General features: G+C 48.8%; 1 protein-coding gene across 5 annotated transcripts; it reads left to right on the top strand.

Moving 5' to 3' along the window:
- Nucleotides 1-6512: 6512 nt before the first annotated feature.
- On the top strand, nt 6513-25102 carry MGAT1 (alpha-1,3-mannosyl-glycoprotein 2-beta-N-acetylglucosaminyltransferase). 5 transcript variants are annotated; one of them, XM_044262052.1, is made up of 3 exons: nt 6513-6600; nt 7385-7813; nt 22529-25102. In XM_044262052.1, the coding sequence occupies exon 3, from the start codon at nt 22616-22618 to the stop codon at nt 23957-23959; it is 1344 nt and encodes a 447-aa protein (XP_044117987.1). In that variant the 5' UTR covers nt 6513-6600; nt 7385-7813; nt 22529-22615; the 3' UTR covers nt 23960-25102. The 5 variants fall into 5 exon arrangements, with proteins under 5 accessions (XP_044117987.1, XP_044117993.1, XP_044117980.1 ...); XM_044262058.1 differs by lacking the exon at nt 6513-6600 and adding an exon at nt 6674-6832; XM_044262045.1 differs by lacking the exon at nt 6513-6600 and adding an exon at nt 6674-7312.
- Nucleotides 25103-25458: the final 356 nt, after the last annotated feature.

Raw genomic sequence — 25458 nt, 5'->3', positions numbered from 1 at the left:
CGAAGTCCAGAAAAAGCAATTCTTCCATTATTCCCAAGTAGCCTATTGTGGGGGTGGGGTGGGGGAGAATGTGGAGACACATGTGGTCACCTTTGTCCCAGAATAGGATGGAAAACAGTGAATCACCCACCTAGGAAAAGATCAAAGATGTTCCTTTGAAAGATTTAGGTATGTCCTTTCATTTTAAGACTCATGAAGATTGTTACTAAAAGTTATTTAAAATGTTTCCAATAATTAGAAATGGTTATTCTGGTTTAAAACCCATTTCAAAAAGATAAGGGAATTATGATAAGGTTATAGATAAATTTGGGGGTAAGATTGTAATCGTTTTCTCCCAAGTACTTTGAACTGCTCCAGTATGAGGAGAAGCTTTGAAGGATTTGGCTGGGGTATGTGAGAGCTGGTCACTGCAGCCAGGACCTTTAGAATCCAAGCACCTTTACACCAAAACCAGCTTAGGTTATAAGGAGTAGGAATATTCCCATTTGAGCTTGGTTCTGCTTGAAGCAAAGCATTCATGACCCCAAACCAGGAGTTACTCGGATTATTATTTTTTTTTGTCTCTCCAAACACTTCTTCAGTACTTCTGAAATGTCTTCAGTTTTTTATTTGTAAATTTCCCTATTCTTTCTTGAGAATAAGTCTCCTCTTCCATGTGACTGATAAGTCTTGAAGGCAAAAGGCACTTCTATTTTGGATGTGCTCCTTTGACTTCTCCCTTCTCCATCTCCTCCTCTCTCCCAGCCACCCCCACCACCTGTGGAGGCTCAGTACAGGGAAACCTCAGACTCCTGGCATCGGGAGCCAAGGTTTTTTACTCATTACATAACTGGATGACCCTCACTAATGGTGCTGGTCTATGGAAATGCTGACCCAAGCCGCTCTGGGTTTAAATGCAAATTCACAGATTTAAAAACAAAGCCACCCAGGGATAGTCAGAGCTTGTAATTATTAAGAAAAGTGTTTGAAAGCAGACCAGCTTTCACTATGGCCTAATCATACTTTGAGAGCCCTGAAAAAGGGACAGACCAGGTGAGAAACAGGAGTGGTTTCCTAAGAGGACCAGGGGGGAGGTGGCCCTCAGGCTTTCTCTGGTCTCAGATGGTCAGGGCATGAAGTGATCTCCCATGAAAATTCAATGTGACCACCACCCTGGCACTTTCTGATTGCTATCTGTAAACTTCTAAACCTCACAGATATTTACATTGCTGTGTGTAGATTTAAAAGCATTCCCACAGCCTTGGTTTCATTTGATCCTCATGAATACCTTGCCAGGGGTGAAGGATACATTTCCTTATCTGCACCTTGCAAAAGGAAACCAGATCTTCCACCGCAGAAATCAGAGGAGCCAGGATCTGAGCTGGCAGGTAAATGTTCACCGAATTAAACAAATGCAGAAATATATGAATGTTTTAAGGTAAACAGGTCTCTGCCCCAAAGAAATTCATTGTCATCGCTTCTCGGCCTTTTGGCTAAGATCAAGTGAAGAAATTCATTGTCTGTTTGGGGAGAGATGCTCAAAATTAAAATAATTAAAATAACAATACAATTTAGTAAGGAAAGACCAGGTACAGTGCAGATATGATCAGTGCATCCTTCACTGTGAAATGAAATGAAGAAAGCACTAGGATTCCAAGTGTACTTAAGTAGCTTTCATCCCGTGACTTTCATCTCCAGCGTCCTCCAACTGCTACCTAACCTTCATCTCAAGTCTCTGCTTAATATCCTGGGTTTTACTAGGATAAGGAATCCTAGTGTCTGTAAGAAGTCCAGCTTTACACTTAACTAGGGTGATGTTTGAGCTTGTCACATCCTCTTCAGTCCTGTACTCCCAGTGAAACTCCGGCCCTCCCCACCCTCTTGCCCCCCCACCCTTTTTTTTTTTGCCACAAGGAACATGAAAAAGGGATTGGGGGAGATCTATCTTCAGTGTTCTCGAAAAGTCCGCCCTCACCCGCTGGATTTGCTGAAGGGAGCAGAGTTCAGAGAACGATGTGGTGACTAATGCATCAGACATTTAGGAGGACGGTGTTTTACGAAAGAATACTGACCAGACCAAAGAGAAGACAAAGTCAGAACATGCCCATGGTCAGGACTATCATCACCTGACACAGAAGAATAATTGTGTGAGAATTATGTGTGTATGGATAGGGATAACTAATAGGAATAACAGATCATTTAAAATTGAGATTTCCAAAAATCTAGGATGGCACTTGGGTATCAATGCTCTCCAGAAAACACAAATTGTCCCCCAAACGCCTCCTTCTTCATCTGGGGACTCTGTGGCCTTTTCTTTGGAGACTATGGTCCTGTCTTCTTATTTACTCCTTATATCACATGGGCAAAAACAGACACAAAAGTCTCTAGTCTACTCCTAAGCATTAATTTATTCTGAAGGCAGAGCATGGGCAGCAAGACCAGACTTCTGGCCTAAGAGCTGTTGAAACCTGCAATGTCAAATGAGCCAGAGACAGACTTAAAAGGCAAATAACAATCTGGGAAAATATTTACAACCTAAGTAACAGTATTTTATTTTATAGTCTATAAAGAGTCCTAGCAAATGAGTAACATGACTGTAAAAGATAAAAGTAGGCAATTCAAAGAAGTGACATAAAAACAGGTTCCACTTGGGACACCTGGATGGCTCAGTCAGTTAAGCCTCTGCCTTTGGCTCAGATCATGATTCCCAGGTCCTGGGATGGAGCCCCATATTGGGCTCCTTGCTTGGCAGGGGAGCCTGCTTCTCTTTGTACCTGTAGCTTCCCCTGCTTATGCTCTCTCTCCCTCTCTTTCTGAGAGATAACTAAATAAAATCTTTTTTTTTTTTAAAGATTTGATTAGATTAAGATATAAGATTTTAAGATTGACTATCACTGGGTGTTTTTTAAAATTTGATTATTTCTGGACGTTTTAATCTTTTCATTTTGCTTATTTATGGTTTACTGTTTTTCTGCAATGAATGTCCATTTCTTTTATAATAATTTTAAAAACTGGGTAATTATGTGAAAATAAAAGGATAGAAGAAAAGGTATTAATAAATTCTGAATTCACTGGAATTAAACTGTAGCTGATCATTAACAAATAAATCATAAAGTGCCAGCATTTGCCCTGAATTAACTAGATTTAGTTTTCTGCCATCAGAGGTAATAAGGCCTAGAATTAAAAGTGACTTGAGTTACAGAAAATAAAGTTACAATTCTGACATTACCTGTCTCTGAACTATGAAATCTGTACTTGTTATGTGTTTATATGTGTGTCTAGCAAATATTTGGAAATGTATCCACTAAATTTAAAAGTGGTCCTGTTCAGCAGGGTGGGATTAGAAGAAGATAATTAATTTTTTCTTGATGCTACTCTGTATCATTTGACTAATTAGAACAAGCATGCAAAAAATCTATCTTTAACAAGCATTATTATGAATATTTAGAAATGTGAAGAGTATCTATGGTACGGTGAGAAAAAAAATCATAATGCAAAATATACGATATCATGTACCTACTGGTGGGAAAGGCCTGGGTGGGAATACTCTATCATGAAAGTAGTTCTTCCCGTTCATTTATTAGTTCCTTTATTCCACAAATATTTGTTGAGCACCAACTAAGGGCTAGGCACTTGGGAGACAGCAAGGAATCAAATAGCCAAATACGGCCCCCCTCATGGAATTTATATGGCAGCAGGGGCAGACGGACAATAAGCAGTAAGCATAATAAATATGTCGGTTGATAAGTGAGTGCTACGGAGAAACTGGAGCTGATGAAGACAGACTGGCACTGCTGAGTGAGGAGGAGGGTTACAAGGGTTGATCAGGGAAGGCCTCACTGAGCTGACATTTGATAAAACGTCTGAAAAGAGGTGAGAGGTGTCAGGCAAATATCTGGAAGAGCTTTCTAAGCAGAGGCGGCCACCAGTGCCAAGGTCCTGAAGTGGGCTCAAGGAAAACCAATGAAGGCAGTGTGGCCGAGCAGAGAGAGAGCAGGTCAGAGAGAAGCGGGGCAGCTACTAGGTGGTGGGCTCTGTAAGGAGTTTGGCTTTTCACTCCAAGTGAACTGGGAAACCAATGCCAGGATCCCACTGGCTGTTGTATGGAGATTAGGCTTTTGGGGGAGGGGTTGTACAGCAGAGACCTGATTGGGTGAAGATGCAGGATGCTGTGGGGATGCTGAGGTGTTGTATACTAGATATAGTTTGAATGCACAGTCAACAAAATTTCCCAGTTGGGTAGAGGATGTGAGAGGAGTGTATGAGGATGGGTCTTAAGGTTTGGGCCTGAATAAATGAAGTGGAGTTGCTGTTAATTCACATGAGAAGGACAGCTGGATGCAGTAGGTTTGAGTTGGAGAAAGAACTTATTTGTGAACCTGTTATGTTTGAGTGTAACAGCAATGTAAGTTCTGTTTAAAGAATGTTTCTAATATGACATCTTTCCAAATAAATCATTTCAAGACTCCTGACTCAGCAATTATTACACTTCCAGTACTGAAAATATGTGTTAGTCACTGCTAGCAATCTGGAGAAATCACAGGAACAGAAGATATGCCAGAAGACTGGAGCCCAGGTTCCAGTTTTCAAAAAAGGAAAAAAACGAGGGCTGCAAATCCATCCACAGTCCTGGCCATATTCTAGAACAAGTGAACTCCAAAAATCAGTTACAGCTCCTCTTAGATTCAGCTTGGAGTCTAGCAAGTCAGACCAATGCATGTACCAGAAAAACCCAGGCTTTCTTTCCATGTCTTCTTTCCTATTTTATAGAACTCTTTACTTCTGATAATTTCTGACCCCAAATATGTGGGGTTTACTCCCCCCCACCTAGCAATTTTCTGTGACACCAGCTGGTTGTCCTACAATTTAACTAGTTAAATTGGACCCCACAGTCCATTTGAGACTGACCACACTTCAGACACCAATGACATGTAGCAGGTCCCCAAGTTACCCACAACTTCTGCCTGATCTGGCTACACACTGGCAGTTCCCAGGACCTCCTTCTTTTGGACTTATTTGCCAGAGCTGCTCACAGAACTCAGGAAAACACTTACTTACACTCAACAATTTATTAAAGGATATAATAAAAGGATACGGATGAACAGCCAGATGAAGAGCTACCAAGAGCTTGGAACCAATGGAACAGCCGTCAATGACCAAACATTAAAACAGAAGATGCACTTAGTGCTCTTACCTCTTAGGAAGTTTCAAGGGTTTTAGGAACTTTGATCCAGGAATGAAATGAAGAGCAAACCTACACAATCCTTATAAATCATAACATCTCACAAGGCAGGCCAGAAGACTGAAGCCCAGGCTAGAGTTTTCAGAGAGGAGGTAAAAACCGAGGCTGCCAATCCATTCTGTCTCGGCAAGACTCTAGGACATGTCCTTAGGGGATGACACATGAACTCCAAAAATTAGTAGTAGCTCCTCTACTATTACTGATTCAAGTTGAGCGAGTCAGGCCAATACATTTAGAACAAAAAGAAAGAAAGAAGATAAAAAAAGCAACCAGGGCCATTCTGGGACTTGCAAGCCCTCTGCAGAAGCGGACAGGTTTCTTCCGAGAGAGGTGTCAGGCTGAAGGCGGCAGCGGCAGCCGCGGGGTCGTGTTACAGGCTGGAAGGTCGGAGACCGCCTCTACCGCTTTCCAGTCCCGTAACCGCAGGCTGACTCCCCACTGTTCGCGGGTGGTGGTGGTGACCAAGTAATACAATTAATACCGCAGTATTAATACTTGCAAAATGCTTCGCAGAGCGTGTACAACGCGCACTGAGGGCGCGGGGCCGGGGGGGGGGCATTCATTTTAGAGCACTCTTACCATTTTCTTTCTCTTTTCTGACCCAAGGAAACGTTCTGCCGGGGCGACAGAAGCAGCGAGAAAAAAGCGACGCGCAGAGTGACACTTCCCCCGGGTGTCGCTCTGGAGCTGCCGGCGCAGGCACGGTTAACTCGGGCCTCGCAGCTTCCCGAACCGCGCCCGGCCGGCGGGACCCGAAGCCGGGCAGCCGAGCTGCCCCGGCCTACCGCACCACCCCGGCGGCCGGCGGTTGCTAGGCGACCCGAGCAGGGCTAGGGCCCAAGGCGACCCTCCCCCATCCTTGCCCGGGTCCCACCCCGCCCAGCCCGCGGAGCGTCAACACCCGCGACCGGCCGGGGCGCCGCGGCGCATGCGCGCTTCCCCGCGGCGCCCGGTGACGCGCGCTCCCGCTCGTCGCCGTACTCTCTGCCCCGCCACTTCTCGTACTCTCGCCCCACGCTCAGTTCTCTTCCAGACCCGGTCCGGCCCACACCTCGTCTCCGGTCTTGGGAACAGTGCAGACCCACGTCCCGCGCTCCCGTGGTGGCGGTGGTGATGGGAGGGGGAGGGGAGGGAGCGGGGTGCGGAGGAAGAATGAGGCGGGACGAAGGGAGGTGGCCGTTGCCGCGGACTCACTTCCGGAGCATGGGCGGAAGTGGCTGCGGGGGATGGTTGGGGGGGGAAGGAGCGCGAGGGGAGGGCCCGGCCGCCGGGGGTCGAGGGGGTGGGGCCTGGGCCGCCTGTCGGGACCCAGCCTGGGGCCTGGACTCCGACCTGGGAGGGCCACGGCTTCCTGCTGAGACCAGGCGGGCGGGATCCAGGTAACGACCCAGAGCCGCCTGGGCGAGGGTCGTCCGGGCGGTAGGGGGTGCGGGGTGAGGGGTGGGGGTCAGAGTCTAGGGAGGGTCGCCGTGTCACTCCCTACCCGGGTGCGCGCGGAGCAAGGGGTGCGGAGGAGACGGGTGGGAGGAGTTAAACTCATGGAGGGGGGGGTCATGTGAACGCCACGCCCCTACAGGAAGGACGGATGTGTGCGCGCGCGCGTGTGTGTGTGTGTGTGTTTAGGAATAAATTTAGAAGGGAGGGGGCGACGGGGTTTGTGTGTGTGAGAATAAACTTAGAAGAGAGGGGGCGACCGGGGTGGGCTTCCCAGCTGAGAAACTGGAGCGCGGGGCGGCTGCTGCCGGCCGGACTCGGGCCTCTCTTCCCGCAGAGCGCTCTCCGCGGCCCCGGGAGGGAGTTCGAGATCAGGAATCCCAGCCCTGCCACAGTTTTGGGAGCCGAGGGCGAGGCGAGGCCGAAGGGAAAGGAGCAGAGAATGTATGCGGAAGGGGCCCGTGTCGGGGTCTGGAGTGGATTGAGTTCATTCTGGGAGCGCTGACCGGGCGATTAAAACACTGAACTCCCTAAGCTTGGGAGCTGGAGGAGATTAGTGTGTGGCAGTAACAGGACAAGAGGGAGAAGGGAGAGGGATGTTCTTTTCCATGTGTCTTAGAAGACAGTCTCCATTGATGGTAGAGGAATCCAATCTAGGTAAGGGGCCTTAGGCATCCGTTGGGGTACAGCATAGGATAGAAAGTGTCGTAATGCTTAAATATTCCACAGGTTAACACTGACACCAGCCTTCTGGCCATGCCGGTTTTGTGGCCTGTTTCTTCTCATGAACCCCAGCAGAAGACAGACCGGCCGGTCCTCACAGTGGATGACTTCCCTTCCCTGAGCAAGATATGGGATAGAACCCGGGATCTGCCCCACACCAGACTCTGGGCGGAATAAGCCAGCTGAATGAAGGAATGTAACAGACCCCTGGGAGGGACACTGAACCCTGCCGTGGGGGGGGAGGGGCCTGGACTTACCCCTTCCCCCCCCAGACTCCTCCCCCTCAGAGTCCACTCAGCCATGGACTTTGGACCTGGATAAGGGGAAAGAAGCTGCGCTTTGGTGTATCTGATTTGGGATTCTGAATTTTGGAAATGGAGTGCCGGAAGGGGGTTTGATGATCTCCAGGGGAGCAGCTGAGAGAAGAGAAGAAAGGTAAGGTTCCTGTCTCACTTCCCAATGGGTGTCTTGCTGCTCTTAGGCAGAAAATGTTGAGTGGGGCCAGTCTGGGGATGCTGCCATTTAGGAAGTGCCGGATGAGAACCCTTACCGCAATGGATACACAGGAAGCTTTACCTCTGTTTCACTCTCTTAGACTTGTTCCTGGCCTCTCTACCCAGGTAGGAGGAGTACGTTGTAAGATGTTTTGTGCGGTGGCATTTGAGAGGTTAGGCCTAGGAGAACATGAAGAGAATTTCAGCTTCTGAGGAGAGGCTGGGTTAGACTATATATAAGGACCAACACCGAGTCAACACATGTTGGGCTAAATAAGACTCTAGGGTGGGTTACTTAGGCAGAGGCAGGCTGCCGTGTTTTGGGGGAACTAACTGAGTGGAACTGCCTTGGGGGAGGTTAGACGATGGTCTGGATAACTTCCTAAATTGTCTCTTTTCAGATTTAGGCCATGAAACCTTATGCAGACCACAGAAAAACAGAACACAGGTTTAAGATCAGTTGAATTTTTGTTCTAGCTCTGACTTTCTTAGTGTGTAACCCTAGGAATGTGGGTTAAGATCTGTCATGTTCTGTTCACCTGTAAGACAGGGGTACCTAGATTTAGAGCTTCCTCACAGGTTGTCATAGGGAGCAAATGGGGGGTAGATCTTGAAAAGTGTCCAGGGCCATGTGTGTGGAAAACAGTACTGTTGACATTGCTTGATAATGCTTGTGTAATTGGTACATACAAAAAAACTCTGAATGAGGAGTTCTGTTCTTTTATTGAATTAGTGTATTGGCAAAAGCCTTGGATGTCCTCAATTAAAAGCCTGCCCTGAATGTGTCTCATCTTGTTGCTGTTAAACAATACCTGGGATCATCAAGTGGTGGAAAAAGTGCACAGGTCCTAGGAGAGCTTAGGTTGGGGATTCTGGTCCTTAGGGCTCTCTACACTTGTGATAAGTATGCCTCTTGGGGTAGCAGATTAAAGAGGGCCAAGTGTGTGGTTAGGAGGTGGAGCTCCATTTCTTGGAGTAAATTCTGGGCCTTTCTTCCTGTGCCATATCCTGGTATTCTCTCCTGCTCTTGAAGATGACAGTGTTTTTGGACTTCATCTCTTAGTCCTTTCTGTTTTTGCAGGCTGTTCCCACAGACCTGTTCATAGTTAACCGTCTCACCTCCTTCCTACTCCTTCCTTGAACCCCAGTTTACTTATGCCGAGATACCTGCTTTTCTCAGTTACAACAAACAGAAAGGAGATATGTTGGCAATTTTGATAGGTGGTAGGGTATGGTGGCCTGGGGGCATGGGGCAGAAGGCTTGGCTTCTAGCATCTCTGCCTCTCAGTAGCTGTGTAACACCTGGAGCTCATATTCATTGGGGTTGGTGCAATAACGAAGATCATTTGCAAGCTGAAAATCACGTTATTTATGACTTAGCTTCTTTTTTCCCCTCCTTTCTTGCCTGCCTTCCCCCAGTGGTGAGCTGTTTCTTCTCTGGTCTGAGGCTGGCTTGGAGCAGTACCTTTCAGGCCAGGGCTCTACTTTAGAAGGTCTAGATTTCAGGGTGGCAAGTCACCTGCCCCAGCTTGGCCCACCACATTCCTAGTGCCAGTCCTTGCAAGGGCTTTCTGGTCCCAGGATCCTTTTGCAGCCTTCATCTTACCTGGAAGGCCTGCGAGTGTACAGAGTTGTGCTGTATATATATGGCACTTTTGTTACATGAAGTGTCCAGTTGGGTCACTTTTCTGTCATCACGCTGTTATAAGGAAGAGAGAGCAGGGATTATTTCCCTAGTTCAGTAGGTAAGGGGAAGCTACAGAAACTCTGAGCACAAAGGACTTGCCTCAGTGTCGAGAAGCAGATACCGTAATTGCCTGCCCAGTGCTGGGCTGCTTCTACAGCATCTGACCTAATAAGGGCCATCTGGATCCTGCTGCAAACCTTCAGGGAGGGAAATTTAGTGCCCTGTCAGCAGCCTCTCTGGTAAGACATTTCCTCCCTAGATTGAACCAGAATTCCTCTCCCCTGTCATTTTCACTGAAAGTGCTAGTCCTGTGCTCTGCCTGACCCTGTCTCAAGATAGTCTTCTCAAGACTGTCATCAGCCTTCTCACAGGGGTACAGGATCTCAGACCACTTAGCCAGGAGCAGTGGTAGACTTAATCAAAAGTTGTGAATGTGTTTTAACTGAATTTATTTATACCATTGTGTCACACAAAAGGAATTGTATGTAGTTAACCAAAAGTCTCATTTCATAGACTTTGCTCACTGGTCCTTTTATTAATCTTTTCTCTTCTTTGATCTTGATGATCTGTGTTTCTGGGTCTCCAAGGGGAGTATCGATGTTGGGAGAATGGGAGAGGGAAAATTAGACACAGCGCTGATTTAAAACTTTGATTTTACTTCTTCTGATAGTTTCTAGCGGAGATCTGCCTTAAGTTCAGATCATGAATTTTTTTTAAGTTGCAAAAAATTTCAGGGTATCTTAGGTATGGTTTATGGGGAGGCAATTGGAACAATTTTCATGTCCTTCTCCGTATGTCTCCAGTCCTCTTTTGGAGGTAGTGGGGGTGGACAGGATACAGTATTTTCGCTTCTAAATTCTCTCTTATCTTATGATCAGATCTTCCTATTTTTTCCGTTTTCGCATACTCCAGTTTCGGTTTCATTCCCAGAATTCAGGCACCTAGCTCCTTGTTTCTGCCCTTCTTCCCCTTCCCACTCAGCCCATAACACCTCCTCATGAAATCTCCATCAAAAGCCCTGGGCCTCTTTTCCCAGGTCAATGTGGCACATGTCACCCTGACTTCTTGCCTCCTAGACCAAGTGTTTTCTTTTGTTTCCATTCAAGAATTCAGCCCAAGCCAGTTCTCTAACCAGGCTCTTTGTGCTTGGGACAGTCCTCTTGTAGCTGGGGAATTTCTACCTGTAGATCTTCCTGTAAGCCTTGGAATTTCAACAAAGTAGTCATTGGGTGTTAGTTCTCATGCACAAGCAGTTCCCCATTCTTGTCCTCACTGAACTGCCTTGGATAGAGGAGGATTATTAGAGTGGGAATGTGACATCTCGTGGGCTGGTCTGCCCCATTTTTCAGCATCCTACTATGTCCTTTTCCTGGAGGGTGATTTTAGCTTCTGATATCTTGGATCTACAAACTAGTATTTCCCAACTCTTTATACTTTTAGAAATTACGGTTTTCCTTCTTACTTTGATGTGGAGTGTGAGTGTGTAGGCCTTCTGCATCCCCCAACTCCCTTCATAAGGAAAGCATAAAGAGAGGGCAGATGTGCAGACACAGTGGCTATTGGCTGACATATGAGTCCATGAGACCATGGTCCATAAAGTCAGTTCAGCTGGAAACCTTGAAGACACACATAGTACAGTCTCAATGAGGTGTCAGCTCTTTTCTCACTCTGCCCCTTCAGAGCTAGGCTCCAGGTGCTTCTTCCATAATTTCCTTGCTGCCCCAGTATGTACTTGTCATGCTGGACACACAGCCATCTCGGTGTATTTTCACTCAAGGGTGTGTAAGAGGAAGGAATGAGTGCAGGAATGCCTGGGTCTAAAACCTGGCCATGCCCCTCACTAGGTCTTGTGACCTTCAGCCAGTTGGCACTTAACCTGAGATTTACACTGCCTTGGATAGAGTTGGCCCCCCTTCTGTAGAATGCGATGATAATGCACACTCTGCAGAGCTGTTGGGAAGGTTCTGCATGTGGAGGCCTCTGTGCAACTGGTTTATTTCCTTAGCCCCTGGTGGGGGTGGGGGTTTTAGGGCATACTCTGCCCTTTTTTTGGGGGGGGTCTGGAACCCTTCATAATTCCTGGTTTCATGTAGAAACATGTTAGTGAGCGAAAGCAGTCAGTAACCCCACACTGCTAAGTTCCTGCCAGCGGTGTGCGGTGTGGAACACAGGAGGGAAGTGGATTGGGGAAGGGCCTGGAGCCTGTAGACTGTCCTCATCACTTGGTGGGGCTGGCCCTAGACTGGGTGTGCGTGAGTAGCCAGGAGCTCTCAGTGCCCCACCCTCAGTCCCAGGATCAGATACAGACATCGGGGCTTTTCCAGGGCTCCCTCACCCCCTTTCACAGGACTTCCACAAAATCCTGAGATGAAGTCCTGTATTCCTTAGGTCTCATGGTTCTTATCCCTGGGACAGGTCTGTCCTCTGCTCCTGTACTCAGAGTGAACAGCTCTCATTCCCCACCTCGAAAGAAAAAAAAACAAAGTATTAAAAAAAAAAAAAAGAAAAGAAATAAGAAAACAGTTGCCCTCCCCCACTTCTGCTTCTGGCAGCAGGTGTTTCCTCTCTGGCTTCTTTTTTGGCACCTTGGTTCTTGTTCTCACATCCCCGCACCCCGGGGTCCCTCTGTTGCCCCGGCTCCTCCCCCCGGAAGCTAGACTTTAGCGGGTTGATGAGCGCTGTCCGCACGACCTCGGCCTTGGATTTGGTGGACTTTGGTGGACGCACCGTCCGGCTGCCAGGTCTACCTGAGGCCGCACTGACCCCATCCCCTCTGTGAGGCTCCAAGCGCTGGGGCTGGGGGCGACGAGGCTCCCGAAGTCTTCTCGGGACGGGTTGAGTGTGCGAGTGGGGTCGGGATCGTGAGCCAGGAAGGGCACTGTGTAGCCGCTTCGGCACCGCGCGTCCCGAAGTTCCGAACCCCGGAAACTTGGGACGTCCGGCCGGCGGGGATGGCCCAGTCGGGCCGAGGGGCGGGCCCGGGACGCAGGGGCCCCGGCGAGGGCGGCCGGCCCCGCCCCTCGGCCCTACCCGCCCCGCCCCGCCCTCGCTGGGGAAGGGCCACGTTGCTCGGCTGGCGGGCCGGCCCGGCGCGAGTAGGAAGCGCCGGCTGGGAGCGGGCCGCCGGCATCCGAGCGAGCGCCGGCTACGCGCCCCGGGGCGGCCGCTTTCGGGGCCGGGAGGTCGGGAGGACCTGGTAAGTAGGGCCCAGAGCGCCGGCGTCCGTCGGCTGGGAGGCCGGCCCTGGGGAGGGGACGGGGGTCGGGCTGAAGGAGGCCCCGCGGAGCGGAGAGGGCGCTCCGAGGCTCGGGTCCCGGCGCGGGAGGCGGCGGCTGTCCGAGCGCTCCGCGGCCCCGGGCGGCCCCGGCGGGAAGGGCTCGGCCTGGCGCGGGTTTGGCCGCGCGGCGCTCGCGAGCCGGGAAGGGGAACTCCGCGCTCGGTTTTCAGAACCCCGGGCCTCCAGCTGCTGGAGAGCGCGGGCGGGCTCCGCGGGCGGGAGGCGGTTGTGAAACGCGCTGGCGGGGCGTCCGTGGGTGCGGGGCCGGGGAGGCGGGGAGGGGAGGTGGCCTTTCCCCAGACCCATCCCAGCGTCCTTCCACGGGCTACTGGGGTTCCTCCTCCTCAGCCTCGAGGAGTGACTCCATGTGAAAAATATGTAGACGGGAAAGAAAACTTTCACCACCTGTTAGCCAGCGTGTGTGGGGTCGGGGTCCCGGAGCCGTGCGGGGCCCCATCTCAGAAGCCGGGGCGGGGTGGGGGGGCTGTGTGGCCCGCTGATCCGCTTTCGGACTCACCCGTTGAACCCAGGGTGAAAGGCTTCACCTCGGCCAACCCTTGCCCCTGAGGCCTGTTTCATGACTCTTTGCTTTAGGTCATCGCTGGCTGAGGGACCAGCTTTGTTTTCTGTCGTTTGTCACAGTTTTCAGACCCCGGAGCCTTTTCTCCTAGACGCTTACATCCCCCCAGTCAGCCTCCCATGGTGAATCACCCCCGTCCGACCCCATTGCGGGAGACTGTTGAGCTCTTCTGGATTCCTGCCTGAGTCCTGTTGTCAGAGTCGGACCGCACTGTAGTCATGGTTAACCTCGGTGCCATATGTGACACCTTCAGCTCACTTCCTGTTTGGGACATTGGGGAAATAGTCGCTGTCCTTTTCATCATCAGAAACCAGGGAACCTGCGGAAGATCCAAATCGATTCCTTTTCTGTTCAAATAAGTGAACCAAGGCACAAGTGGGTCAAGGGACTTGCCCAAGGTTACCTGGTTTCCCAGGCCTTCAGGCTTTTTGCTGCACTAACATCATGCTTCCTCTTAGTCTTTTCTTTTTCAGGATGAATAACCTGCGTGCCTTCCTCCTAGGTCTTACTCTGTAAGCTCTTGAATTATTTAGTGTCTTTTCCTGACTCCTCCTCATTTCTTCCGTCCTTGTGAAAGTATGGAGACTGATACTTGATTCAGGAGTCTAGCAGAGGTCTAATAATGAACGAGAAAGTAATTCAGTTAGGTCTCCATTATCTGAGGTGTATTCTTTGCTTTAGGTTTTTTAGGTGGTGCATTTTAACCTGGTAAGACAAAGGTAGAAGGGAAAGCCTGTCAATATTACTTTAACTCCCATACTTTTTGAAGCTAAGTATGACTTCTCCATTATTGCTCATGAAGGGAAGTCAACTATTTGGTGTTCTCTTACTGTGTAAAAAATAGTTTTGCCAGATGGGGGGGAGCTGGCTGCAGAATACCATGGAATCAGGGTGGTGGAAAGGGATCACAGCTTCTAGGCAGTCCTTCAGGGGAAGAAACTGAGACCCACAGGAGTTGGTGGGACCTCCTCAGAGCTTCCTGGGTTTTGGCTGAGGGTTCACACTAAAAATGCTCACTCTTCATCTTCCACCACAGTGCTGATGTCTTTGTACTTGGTGGTGTGGATCAGCTGTGTCACTTCCCTAAAGGAGTGTAAAGACTAGCAAATCACAACTAGGTTTGAATCTGCGACTTGCAGGCAAATGTCATTAATTGCAGAACATCAGGAGCTTATGTCAGGGTTAAGGACTATCATTCTATTTTAGTAAAGGAAGGTGTGGCAGATTATATTTTCCCCAAATGGTCACTCCATAAATATCCCATTCCACTTTTTGTTACAATTGCACTTTGTTCTCCCCCCACGAGTGGTGGGATCTGTGGTTTTTCTCCCTTTGAGTGTGGGCAGACACTTATGATTCCTCTGACTTATGAGTAAAATACGGAAGTGATCCCGGGCTGGATTATGAAAAGGATACAGTTTCACCTGGCTTACTCTTTTTCTCGGGACACTCATCTTCGGAATCCAGCCGTCAAGTTCAGAGGAAACCCAGGCAATGTGAAGAGGCTACGTGCAGGGCATTGCAGCCAGAACTTCATCTAACCGTGCTAACATCAACCTGCAGACATGTGCCTGAATAAGCCTTTGAGGGAGAGTTCCCCTCCACCCATACCCAGCGTTCCAGCCTTCAGTTGAGGTCCCAGACATCATGGAGCAGAAGCAGGTCATTCCCCTCTGCCCCACAGTCCAAATTCCTGACCTGTTGAAACTGTGAGAGAGAGTAAATGATTGCTGTTGAACATTAAATGTTTTTATTGTTCAATAATAGCTGTTGATGAGGAAGGGAATAGCAGTAGAGGCAGACACTCAGATTTTGGACTTGGGGCTCTGAGCCAGAGGACAGGAGGAGCATGTGCTGTGCTTACCAAGGGTGCTTAGATTCTTTTCTACTTGTTATTTCAAGTACTTACTGCTCTATCACACATCACCTCAAAACCTAACGGTCTGAAACAGCAGAAGCATTTTATTCCTATCTTAGCTTGTGGTTCTTCCTCATGGTCATTCCTGCGGTTGCAGTTCAGTGTGGCCAGGGCTGGGATCATCCAAAAGCCCTCCTCCCATGTCTAGTGGTTGGTGCTTGCTGTTGGCTAGAACTTTAGCTTGTGAGCTAAGGGTCGTGAGCTGGAACACCTGTAGGTGTCCTGTTCATGTGGCTTGGGCTTCCAGCCTCTGTGGCTGCAGTCAAAGAGCATGCATCTCAGGAGCAACAGGTGGAAATTGCATTGCCTTTCGTGGACAAGTTTTGCAATTCATGCATGGTCACTTCCTCCGTAGCTACAGATCAAAGAGGGAACACAGACCTCGCATTCCCCACCTCTAGTGGGAGAAATGGTATTACGTTCTTGTAAGAGGAGCATATGGGATAGGATGTGTGATGATCTTCTTTGGAAAAGCACTGTCATGCTGCTGGTTTGGTCTTCTTTCTCCCTATTTAGCTAATAATGCAAGCAGTCTGCCAGCTAGCCACTTGGACTCCATAATGTGCGTTAAGCACTGTAATAGGGTTAAGGGTCATAGAGCTTTTCCCCTAAGGAGTAAGGTGAGAACCACATAAGCACAGCCACAGATTCTGTTACAGTGTGGAGGGGAGAAACAGGAGGAGGGGAGAGAGTGGCTTGAGGGTAGTTGCGGGAAGGCTTAGCTCTGGCAGTGGTGCTGTGGAAGGATTTGCTGACCTGGGCTGTAAAGGATTTGCAGGTGCCCACAGTGTGGATCCACAGGTGATGTTTTGGGATGAAGGAACAGCCAGAGCAAAGACTGCAGCATGTAAGTAAGTGTACTCATTAGGGGAAACAAGTAGCTTGCTGACACCAGAGAATGGGGTTCAGAGGCTAGTGGTTGGAGGTGAGCTTGAAAAAGGATGTTTGAATTAATTTCTTCTGAAGGCCTTGTGTGTCATGATGAAATTGAGTTTTATTCTGTAGGCAGTGGTAGCTAGCCCCTGATGGTTTCTTACGGCAGACTGGTGGTGTGACCAGCTGTGCATTTTAAGAAAGAAGGGTGCTCTGTTGCAGTTGGGAAGGTTGCTTAGGGGGAAGCAAGATTAGCGATAGGTAGATGAGCTACATACATCAGGATTTCAGGCTTAAAGCAGTATGGCATAAGCAAAGAGAGTTCAGGGGGCTGGCATGAATGAGTAACTGTCTCTTCGATTTTCAGAATTGTGAAATGCTTGGTGCTGGATATGTTTCAGAATTTAAAATTTTTTTGGATTTTAAAAAGATAATCTGGGGCGCCTGGGTGGCTCAGTGGGTTAAGCCGCTGCCTTCGGCTCAGGTCATGATCTCAGGGTCCTGGGATCGAGTCCCGCATCGGGCTCTCTGCTCAGCAGGGAGCCTGCTTCCCTCTCTCTCTCTCTGCCTGCCTCTCCATCTACTTGTGATTTCTCTCTGTCAAATAAATAAATAAAATCTTTAAAAAAAAATAAAATAAAATAAAAAGATAATCTGGTGCATTTATGATGTAGTGTAAAGTGTGGAACCGCACCATAATCCAGCATCTTGACTTCTGTGGCAAATATATAAATAGTCACACTAAATGGATAATAAATACTATAAATAGCCTTATATTAGATCACATCAGATTTCACCAAAGGTTTTACTGCCATATGAGTGAAGGAAACTTCTCTTTGTCAGTGCTTTTTGAGCTTGGGGATTGCAGTTAAGGGATTGTGGGTGAGTGGCATCCATACAGAAGTCACTTTTTAGGTCATTAGCAAATCTCTTGATGGTCAAGGATCCTAGCACAACAGCTTGGATGCACTGGGGGAGCTGGTCCCCGTCCTTGAATAGCTTGTAGCCCTGGGGATTTAAAAGATCTTGAGCAAGAAGTTGCACTGATGTCAGTGATGATGAAGGGGAGGTAGACTTCACATTGTCTGACTTCTTCCCTGGCAGAGACATGAGGGCACACCAAGTGAAGGAGGGAGGGAAGAAGACACCAGGCATACAGGCTCATGTGAAGGCCTTGAGGCAGGCTCAGGTGTTTGTAGCCCAGAAGGATCTAGAAGAGTGGAGCATAGAGAGCCAGCTAGAGGGGGGACGGAGGAAGGACTGGCTAGCATCTGTGTCACAGATGGGCACTATTCTAAACACCTGATGTAGATATCTCACCCAGTCTTTTTAGCAGTCCAGTGATGTATTCTATTATGATTTCTATCTTAGAGGTGAGAAGATTGAATTTTCAGAGATGTGAAAAAATGTGGGATGGTGCCAAGCATTTGTTTGGCTTGCCCTTGTTACTCCTGACAGTAGGAACGAGAGCCGTACATCCTCAGTGAACTGGTTGGCTTGCCGGCCAAAGGCTGGGCTGGCCTTTGGGGCTTCATCATCCCTCGGACACAGCCAGCCGCTGGAGAGCACAGGTGCTTGTGTATACACACACTGTTCATTAACTTCCATTTAGAAAGGAGGATCCTGTCCCAGAGAGTGTGTGAGGAAGCAGTGGGAAATGGCACTGGGACTCTGGATGAGTTTGTGTAGAGAAGCAGTGGGGCTTGGGAATAGACATGTTGTGTTCTCTGCGGAAAGAAGAGCAAGTTCTGTGATACGGTTTAGCAAAAAGTGGTCATGGTCTGGAGAATGAGGGCCTGAGCGCTAAGGTAGAGGCCTGGGCTGGACTGGGACAGCTGTTTCCTGTGCGCCATCCGGCCATGCCTGATGGTTACAGACCTGCTTAGAGTCCAGTCCTCTGAGAGACTGACAAGAGTGCTCTGAACTGCATGGCTTAGAAGGATGGGTGTATGGGGGGGGGGCTGCTTCAGGGCTTCTGGAAGTAGATGTGGGCCACCTAGTTCTAATGTCTGGAGGAGAGTGAAGGCTTTTACATGTCATCTGCAGGGCAGAGAGGATGTGGTCCCCTGGGGTTTTGCCACCAGTCTGAAGAGCTTCCTGGTCTGAGATGGTTCATCAGTAAGTCAGAGACAGGTCTGCTTCTCCAGCCTTGAAGTAGCTTCGGATATGGGGGTCAGTCTCTTTTGTCCTTCTGCCATCCCTTTATCTAAAGACTTTTCCTGCCCAGTCAGTTAGGAGGCAGGAATTCAGCAGATGAGAAATCCTGATGAGGAAATTAGAGGGAATGGTTATCAACGACCACATCCTGAGGCAGAGTGAGAAAGAAACTGCAAATCTGTTCTCTCTCTCTCCTAGGAAACTCTGATTTGTGTATGAGCACTGATAACACGGGAATTTAATGACACAGTAAAGTGGAAATGGACTTGAGTTTTCTGAGGAAGACTGGTGCTGTGGAGTTGTGGGGGTAGATGGTTTCTCAAAAGAAGATAGGTGGTGGTGCTGCTAGCAGAGGCTGGAGGAGTCTCCCCAGGAGGGAGACCGAATCCAGGTTCCTCTAGAGATCCTTCTGGATCAACACTTTGATCCTTTGACCCTGGATCTGCCTGCCCAAGAGTCCAGAAGTGCAGATATGAGATCTGGAACCTGAGATTTTGGTGGCGGTGAGGCAGAGGGTAACTGGCAGAGCAGTGGGCACAAGAGGGCACATACCTGAAGCTTTAGGGTGTGAAAAGTGGGACCAGAAGTAGGAGGGCCAGGGAGAGAGTTGCATTGTCAATAATGTCAGCTGTCTGGAAACTGGATGGTATGGTAGATCTTTCAAGTAGTGTGTTCTAGTTGGGTAAGAGGGCTGGTAGGACCATGCCTTTTTCTTGTAAGATGTGTGTCCCAGTCCCTTCCCAGAGCTTGGCAGACAGCAGGTATGTGCCTTGGGTGTTTAAGGAGTTCAGGACAAATGGATTGCTTCAGTTACCCCTACTGATGTGCCTAACTGGGGCTATATTGGACAAAGTTAGTCAAAACTGTGGGTGACATTCCCATATTGATTTTAAGAAACTTGGAAATTTCAATTTGCAAAAAAGATCAAGAATTAGAATGGTGTAAGGAAACTCATTCCATTACTCAGATTCACCTATTAGCATTTTGCCACATTTGCTCTCTCTCTGTATACATGATACTTTTTTTCTGAGCCTTTTGAGAAGTTGCATCTTTCGTGGCTCTTTACTCCTAATTACTTCAGTCTGAATTAGCTAAGAATTGGGATTTTATTTTCCATAAGCACAGTATGGTTATTTGTCAGTCCGCATTGGTACTTAATTGACTATCTACATTTCAGTTTTGTAATTTGACCAAATAATGTCATTTTTTAAATAAAAAGTTTTATTGAGGTACAATTTACATAAAGGGCACATATTTAAAATGTACAGTATTATAAGTCTGTAAGTATATATACACCCATGAAGCTGTTACCCCAGTCAAGATAATAGCAAACTTTCCAACTGTCCCTTTGTAATACCTCCCCTCACTGTCCTTACTGCCTCCGTGCCTAGGCAACCACTCTGCATTCTGTCACTCTAGGTTACTTTGTATTTTCTGGAGATTTATGTATGTGGAATCAGTGTATGTGCTCTTCTTTCCATCTTTCACATATCACTAGATTATTTTGAGATTCACCCATGTGTTATATCAGTAGTTTATGCCGTTGAGTATTACTCCGCTTTATAGGTAAGCCCAATTTGTTTATCCATATTCCTCTGTGGATGGGCATTGGGTTTTTCCCAGTTTGTGGTGATTTTTGAATAAAGCTGTGATAAACATTCCAGATAGTTTTGCATGGACGTGTTTTTATTCCTCTTCAGTATATGTCTAAGAGTGGACTTGGTAACTCTCTGTTTAGCATTTGACAAACTACCAAACTGCTGTAAAAGGACATTAGTTTCATACCTTACACCATATACAAAAATTAACTCAAAATGAACTATAAACCTAAATGTAAGACTTGAAAGAGAAAACAGAGGGAAAGATATGTGTGATTTTGGCAAAGATTCCTTAGATACAGTGTGAAAAGCATGAGCCATAAAAGATGAAACCCTTGATAATTGAATATCATTAAAATTAAGAACTTCTGCTTTTCATTTGACACTTTTAAGAGGACAACTGTTTGAACTTTTGCATCTGATGAGTGAGAAAATTTTATCTTAGTATAGTTCAGTTTGCATTTTTCTTATTTTAAGTGAAATTGATTATCTTTTAATATGTCTTAGGACCATTTCAGTGTCTTTTTGTGTTTTGGCTTTTTATCCCCTCAGTTTAAAAGTTCTTTGTCTCTTAGAGTATTGGGTTTTTATTTGTATGTATATTACAAATATTCTCTCCAGTTTGTCTTTTAACTTGGCTAATAGTGTTTATATCATGCAAAAGTGTTTTTACTTATTACTCCCTCTCGATTTTGAATCAAACTTAGAAAGCCTTTCTCTGTACCCAGGTTATAGAGGAATTGGCCCATATTTTCTTCTAGCAGTTACATAGTTATATTTATTATATTTAGTTCTCTAATCCACTTGGAAGTTATTCTTCTGTACAGCTCTAATTTTGTCTTTCCAAATAGCTATATAGTTGTTATAACAACAACTAATAAGACCATTTTTTTGTCCTAGTAATTTTAAATATCACCTGTATCATATTATCAGATTTCTATGTGAATTTGTGTCTGTTTTCTGTAGTTGAAATTATATTCCTTTGGATGATCTGTTTATTTGTGTACTAATATCACATAGTTTTATTTATAGAAGATTTGTAATATGTAGTACTTTAGTGGATGGTAGGGCTAGTCCCTCTTTCACATCTTCATTATTTTCCTAGATGATCTTGTATGTTTATTTTTTTCATTTTTTAAAAAATTTAATTTCAGGTAGCCAACATATGATACATCATTGATTCTTGATATAATGTTCAGGATTCATTAATTGCATATAACACCCAGTGCCCATTAGTGTCACTTTGGCTCCCAAAAACCATATTTTTATTGAGATTTCTGAGGATGCAGAAATGTCCTAAGAACAAGGATATGTAAGTCCTCTTTTGTGTCTTTCAAGAACCATAGTCTTTTTCATAGAGGTTTTGAATATTTCTTGTTAAGTTTGTTCTTACATAGCTTACCATTTTTATGGCTGCTGTAAATAGGGTCTTCTCAGCCATTGTGACTTGTAATGAGTTTATTATTTGTGGATATGAAGGTTATTGATTTGTGCAGGTTACTTTTTATATCCTGCTACTTTTCTCAGTTCCTCAGTTGTCTGGATTTGTTTTATCATTAATTCTCTTAGAGTTTCCCACGCATATTCTTACAGTATCAACAAATAAAGATAGTCTTGCTTCCTTTGCAACTTCTGCCTTTGTCTTCTGTAGTCCATTCACATTGGCTGATCCCTGCAACTGAAGGTTAAATAGTCATATGGATGGTGGGCAGCTTGGCTTTGCCCCTGACCCTTGTGAGAATGCCCCCAGTGCTTCCTTACTGGGTAAGGTCTGGCTTTATCTTAAAGGGGCAATATTAGAGTTTTTATTTTTATTTTTTAAAAGTGTTATTTATTTATTTATTTGAGAGAGAGGAAAAAAACATGGTCTTGTGAGCTGGCAGAGGGAGAGAAACTGCAGCAGACTCCTGGCTAAGCCCAGAGCCCCTGCGTGCTCTGTCTCAGGACCCTGAGATCTTGACCAGAACTGATATAGCAAGGGTCATCGCTCAACTGACTAAGCCACCCAGGTGCCGCTGACATTAGAGTTTTAAAAGCAGTAATCTGGGGCGCCTGGGTGGCTCAGTGGGTTAAAGCCTCTGCCTTTGGCTCAGGTCATGATCCCAGGGTCCTGGGATCGAGCCTGCTTCCCTTCCTCTCTATCTGCCAGCCTCTCTGCCTACTTGTGATCTCTGTCAAATGAATAAATAAAACCTTAAAAAAAAATAATAAAAGCAGTAATCTTTGAGCAATGGGAGACAGGTGGTCTCACGTCCAGCCCTGCCCCTGAACTCTGAATGGAAGATAAGACAGAAGGGTGTCAGGTATGGCAGGGAAAGGAGGATTCTCTTGCTTCCTCCTCTGCAACATCACTCTCTACTTCCCCTTCACACCACATTGCTTTTCTGAGGACTCATGGACTCACTGCGGAGTTGGGGGGAGTATGGTGTCCTGTCTCATCTGTCCCAGGTTAGGAGATAGGCAGTGCTTTCTTTGAGGGAGCTCTGGGTCAGCCTCCCGGCCTCCCTCCACCCAGCACGCCTTGTGCCTCTGTGATGAAGGCTGGTTTTCTGTGTCCTCTCCGCAGGTGCATGGCTGCTTCCTAGCCGCGCAGTAGGCGAGCCCCGGGCAGCCCCGGGCCCCACCCCGGCCGGCCTCCCCTGCGGAGGCCAGGATGCTGAAGAAGCAGTCTGCAGGGCTGGTGCTGTGGGGCGCCGTCCTCTTCGTGGCCTGGAACGCCCTGCTGCTGCTCTTCTTCTGGACGCGCCCCGCGCCTGGCAGGCTGCCCTCGGACAGCGCTCTCGAGGACGACCCAGCCGGCCTCACACGTGAGGTGATCCGCCTGGCCGAGGACGCTGAGGCCGAGCTGGAGCGGCAGCGGGGGCTGCTGCAGCAGATCCGTGAGCACCATGCCCGCTGGAGCCGGCGGTGGCGGGCGCCCTCGGCCGCCCCGCCCGGGCCGCCGCGCCCGCCCGCGTCCCCCGCGCCGGCCGTGATCCCCATCCTGGTCATCGCGTGTGACCGCAGCACGGTGCGGCGCTGCCTGGACAAGCTGCTGCACTACCGGCCGTCGGCAGAGCTCTTCCCCATCATCGTCAGCCAGGACTGCGGGCACGAGGAGACGGCGCGAGTCATCGCCTCGTACGGCAGCGCCGTCACGCACATCCGGCAGCCCGACCTGAGCAGCATCGCCGTGCCCCCCGACCACCGCAAGTTCCAGGGCTACTACAAGATCGCACGCCACTACCGCTGGGCACTGGGCCAGGTGTTCCGCAGCTTCCAGTTCGCAGCTGCTGTGGTGGTGGAGGACGACCTGGAGGTGGCCCCGGACTTCTTCGAGTACTTCCAGGCCACCTACCCACTGCTGCGCGCCGACCCGTCCCTCTGGTGCGTGTCGGCCTGGAACGACAACGGCAAGGAGCAGATGGTGGACGCCGGCAAGCCCGAGCTGCTCTACCGCACCGACTTCTTCCCGGGCCTCGGCTGGCTGCTGCTGGCCGAGCTCTGGGCTGAGCTGGAGCCCAAGTGGCCACGGGCCTTCTGGGACGACTGGATGCGCCGGCCGGAGCAGCGGCAGGGCCGGGCCTGCGTGCGCCCCGAGATCTCCAGAACGATGACCTTTGGCCGCAAGGGCGTCAGCCACGGGCAGTTCTTCGACCAGCACCTCAAGTTCATCAAGCTGAACCAGCACTTCGTGCCCTTCACCCAGCTGGACCTGTCCTACCTGCAACAGGAGACCTACGACAGAGTTTTCCTGGCCCGTGTCTACGCGGCGCCCCTGCTGCAGGTGGAGAAGGTGAGGACCAGTGAGCGCAGCGAGCTAGGGGAGGTGCGTGTGCAGTACACCGGCAGGGACAGCTTCAAGGCCTTTGCTAAAGCCCTGGGTGTCATGGACGACCTCAAGTCTGGCGTCCCCAGGGCCGGCTACCGGGGCATCGTCAGCTTCCTGTTCCGGGGCCGCCGTGTTCACCTGGCCCCCCCGCAGACCTGGGAGGGCTACGATCCGAGCTGGAATTAGCTGCTGCGCCAGTCCACCCTGCTCCTGCTGGGCTCCTTCCTCGCCGCTCGGTGGGCTGAGACAGACGGAGCCCCTGGGCTGCATCGTCTTCTCTGTGTCTCTCTTTTGGGTACATTTACCTTTTCTTTTCCTTTTTTTGAATGGCATTCGAGAGCACAGAGGATGAGATGAGGGTTATTCTCCTGTTCTCAAGGGGGTCAGATCAGGGGAACCTTGGCGGGGGTATGTTGGGTTTCCACACAGGAAACCGCTGTGTGGCAGGGAGAGACTTGGGCATGTTGGGGCCACAGACTTCCACGTTCCAGGTTTTCTCAGAGCATCTGCTGAGGTGGGCAGCTTTAGCTGTCTTGACCAGCTCTCTTTCCCTTGTCCTGCCTCTTCCAGCCAGGGTGTGGGCTCACCTCCTGTATCTGTTCCCCATTCCCACCTTCCCCCAGTTGGAGGGGTTGTTGGGTTCTTTGCAAAGGGGACTTACCTGTGGCCAGAGTGAGACTAACCAAAGGGGTGTCATCATCAGAGTCTGGGTGGAGCTCTTGGGCTTTCAGGGTTTACTGCTGCCCACCCCTGTTTCTCTTCTGCCCCTCTCCTAATCCTGACCTTCTCTCTGCTCTTCTTTCCTTGCAGCTTAGCAGTGTGTGATTCTAAGATGAGAAGTCGAAGGGGAAAGCCAGACTTCTCCTCAGCTTATCCGCAGAAGTTGGGGTGGGAGGAGCGGAGAATGTGGTAGGGAGAAAGCCTTGGTGTGCTGGGACATGCCTCCCTCATCCTGCCTCAAAGAAACAGACTCTGTTCCTGTATTCCTGGCCTTTCTAAAAATTGACCCCTTTCCTGTTGTAGTAGGAGGTTTCATGCTGGCTTTCTGGAAGACAGATTAGCTCCTTGTCCTTTTTCCCCTGGGGTTTGGGACACTGGCCCCTCTCTGAAGGTTGAGGCCTCAGGTGGCCCTCTCAGGGTGAGGTGGAAAGATAGCTCTTGCCTCCCTCCCCTGCCCACCGGGCATTCCCCTGTCTGCTCCGATTGCGGTGAGGATGGCAGGTTGGAGAGCAATGTATGTGTGTTTGCTTCTGGCCTGACCTCAGTTCATGGAAGAAAGTTGAAGCTACAGAATTATTTTCAAAAATAAAGGCTGAATTGTCTGAAAAACTGTGTGTGTGTGTTTGTGTCCTGGAACAGGAAGGAGCTGAAGGGTAGAGGAAGAAGGAAAAAGAAGGGAGGACAACAGCTGAGGGAAGGGCCTGGATGGCAAGAGGAAGTGGATCAGCTAAAACAAGGAAAGCAGATGACCAGAAGATGGGAGCTGGGAGGGGCTGGGTGTGAAAGAAAGGCCACAGACGTGGGCGTAGGGGTGGGAGAGGAGGTGCAGGGGTGGAGTGGGTTAGTCCAAGGTTACAGTACCATGTTGCTCATCTCTGAAGTTGTGCTGTGAGCCGTTGGTGGACTTGAGCTTGCTGTAAGGCTGAAGGCCTGGTCTGAGAGGACCCAGGCAGTCCCTCACAAAG

The sequence above is a fragment of the Neovison vison genome, chromosome 1 (assembly GCF_020171115.1).
Source record: "Neovison vison isolate M4711 chromosome 1, ASM_NN_V1, whole genome shotgun sequence".
Classification (NCBI taxonomy): Eukaryota; Metazoa; Chordata; class Mammalia; order Carnivora; family Mustelidae; genus Neogale; species Neogale vison.
Note: the sequence above shows the minus strand (reverse complement) of the source record. Positions and strands in the feature narration are given on the sequence as shown.